The 2,581-nt window shown below is 41.4% G+C and overlaps 1 protein-coding gene across 1 annotated transcript; it reads right to left on the bottom strand.

Moving 5' to 3' along the window:
• Positions 1–1,089: 1,089 nt before the first annotated feature.
• Positions 1,090–2,037, bottom strand: LOC119073105. Its single transcript, XM_037178420.1, has 4 exons — positions 2,004–2,037; positions 1,718–1,947; positions 1,568–1,645; positions 1,090–1,498 (listed from the first exon to the last, which is right to left on the bottom strand). The coding sequence occupies exons 2-4, from the start codon at positions 1,775–1,777 to the stop codon at positions 1,124–1,126; spliced, it is 513 nt and encodes a 170-aa protein (XP_037034315.1). The 5' UTR covers positions 1,778–1,947; positions 2,004–2,037; the 3' UTR covers positions 1,090–1,123.
• Positions 2,038–2,581: the final 544 nt, after the last annotated feature.

Here is a 2,581-nt window from a genome sequence, read left to right as displayed (position 1 = left end):
CAAAATTTTCGTTCGACTGTTGCAGCAACTGATTTTCCTTACCAAGGCACGGGACCTGCAAGCTTACGATTGTTCTTGTTGTTGCTTTGCTGCCTTCCATGGCGAGGATATCACGTGTTTTGTCGTCCGTTTCGTCTCGACATTGGATGATTGATAGTTCACTAGCACAATCGTTCTCAGTTTTCGCTCTCGTTTTGTCGCCTTCCATGGCGAGGATATCACGCGTGCCATCGTCGGTTTCATCTCGACATTGAAAGATCGACAACTTGCCAGCACAGTTCGGTGGTACGGTGTCCATTAGGTCAATTTCTGATTCAATGTCATTCGACGACCGCGATTGATGGAATGTTGAATCTGTGTCATGATGAAATTCGCTTACAGAAGACGGCTCGGCCAATGGCACATCAACATTCAGTAGTGGCACCTGGACATTCGGCAGCGAGTCTTGGGTGATCGAATTTTTAATCGATTCGGAACTGCTTCTTAGTTCCGTTGGACTTTGGGTTCCTGGCATTGAATCATCTGCATTCCGGGACAATGTTGACGCAACAAACTTCGTTCCAAGTGCACCGACAAAATTTTCGTTCGACTGTTGCAGCAACTGATTTTCCTTACCAAGGCACGGGACCTGCAAGCTTACGATTGTTCTTGTTGTTGCTTTGCTGCCTTCCATGGCGAGAATATCGCGTGTTTCGTCGTCCGTTTCGTCTCGACATTGGATGATTGATAGTTCACTAGCACAATCGTTCTTAGTTTCCGCTCTCGTTTTGTCGCCTTCCATGGCGATGATATCACGCGTACCATCGTCGGTTTCATCTCGACATTGAATGATCGACAATACGCCAGCACAGATCGGTGGTACGGTGTCCATGAGATCATTTTCTGATTGAATGTCGTTCGGCGACCGCGACTGATGGAATGTTGAATCTGTGTCATGATGAAATTCGCTTACAAAAGACGGCTCGGCCAATGGCACCTGGACATCATCATTCGGTAGTGAGTCTTGTGGGATCGTGTTTTTCGTCTCAGGTGCAGCGACTAAAATTTCGTTTGACTGTTGCAGCAACTCATCCTTTCCATCAGTAGGCTCAGTTTCCATATTGTTTTCGGATTGAATGTCGTTTTAATTAGGTGACGGCCGCGATTGATGGAATGTTGTACGTTGATTGTTGTACATAGTTGGTTCAATGCGATGCAATGAGACCTTCAATTTTCTCATAGAAGAGCCAACTGATGCGACACTTGTAGTCAATGCTGCATGATCATCGGAATTCGAATTGGTCTCACCCAGCGTGGTTTCTAAAACGGAATTCACGTCAACATCGTCGGCTCCTCCTGTTGGATGTACCAAGTCCAAGTGACGTCTTATGTTGGTATAGTTCCAATAAAATTTGCGAGTGTTTCTGATTTGTGGAGTAATCGTTGTTTGACAAAATGGGCAGTTTATCACTCCATTTTCGAAGTCAATCATCTGCCAGTCCGGGTTTATATTGCGTCTCTAAAATAACAATTTTAAATTTTATTCTCGACATATTTTGGTATCTCAGCTTGGCTTAAAAGGACTCACTTCTTCCAACCAATCATTAGAATATTCTTTGAACATAGAATCGGCCGCATCAACTAACTTTTGTTTTTTAGTCTTGTCCTGGAATTTGTGTCGTACAAATAAAAATTTTAGGATTAAGTCTGAAGGGTAGCTCAAGTAATGAAGAGTTACCGTTCTTAGAATCTTAACGATGTGAGCTTTACGGTCTTCTTTACGGGATGTCATCTTCATTTTTTTCGATGGAAAATTAGAGTTTTTCTCGCCAACATTTGTGCTTCTTTTATTCGATGTCTTGATCTCTACAGCGTCCCTGAATCGAACCCTATCCCCAACGTTTGGCAGAAGCTCTTTAACCTCATTCTCTGTTAGTCGCTCTACTTGATCCAACTGAACCTGATTTTCTGTTGATAGCAAATAAGTCACTTAACAATAACAAAATATGTAACACACAAATTACCAGTAAATGTATTAATGGCCTTTTCTAAGCCGCAACTCTTTAAAAAGTTTTCCATGTCCTCAAACGCCTTCGCAATGAATATTTAATAAATGTGGTGAAACACTCTCGTTGTTTTAACAAACGAAATTTTTTGTGAAAGCAGGATTGCTGCGATTAACAATGCACTTGTAATTCAAACGTTACACCGTGCGACGGCAAATACGAATTAATCGAATACCTACTTTCACGAAATGTGATAGATTTTTGTATAATTCAACATACATCTCTAGTACATTTCGCTGATATCAGCGCTATATTTTTTTTAAATCCAACGTCACTGTTTTAACATTCCGAAGTTCATGCAACTGAAGTAAGATGCACAATTTTGGGACGAAGAATGAGTGCATCTCTAATGAGATGCACATTTGTAATTCCAACAGTTCGAACATTTTTGTTGAACAAAATGGTTGTCTTATGTGGAAACTCTGTGCATCTTTTCTTAAGTAAGATGCACACATTTCGAGTTAAGGTGCATACGTCTCAAGAAAGATGCAGAGATTTCGTGTTAAGATGCATGCGTCTCAAGAAAGATGCACACA

This window comes from Bradysia coprophila, unplaced genomic scaffold (assembly GCF_014529535.1).
Source record: "Bradysia coprophila strain Holo2 unplaced genomic scaffold, BU_Bcop_v1 contig_137, whole genome shotgun sequence".
NCBI lineage: Eukaryota > Metazoa > Arthropoda > Insecta > Diptera > Sciaridae > Bradysia > Bradysia coprophila.
The sequence above is the reverse complement of the archived record's forward strand: the minus strand, read 5'-3'. Positions and strand labels throughout refer to the sequence as shown.

Bases quoted from the DNA above. Each gene is read 5' to 3' on its own strand.
- LOC119073105 (XM_037178420.1), bottom strand. From the start codon at position 1,777: ATGAAGATGACATCCCGTAAAGAAGACCGTAAAGCTCACATCGTTAAG. The intron at 1,646-1,717 runs GTAACTCTTCAT...CACAAATTCCAG, and splicing joins TCGTTAAGATTCTAAGAACG to GACAAGACTAAAAAACAAAA. The intron at 1,499-1,567 runs GTGAGTCCTTTT...TTGTTATTTTAG, and splicing joins CTAATGATTGGTTGGAAGAA to AGACGCAATATAAACCCGGA.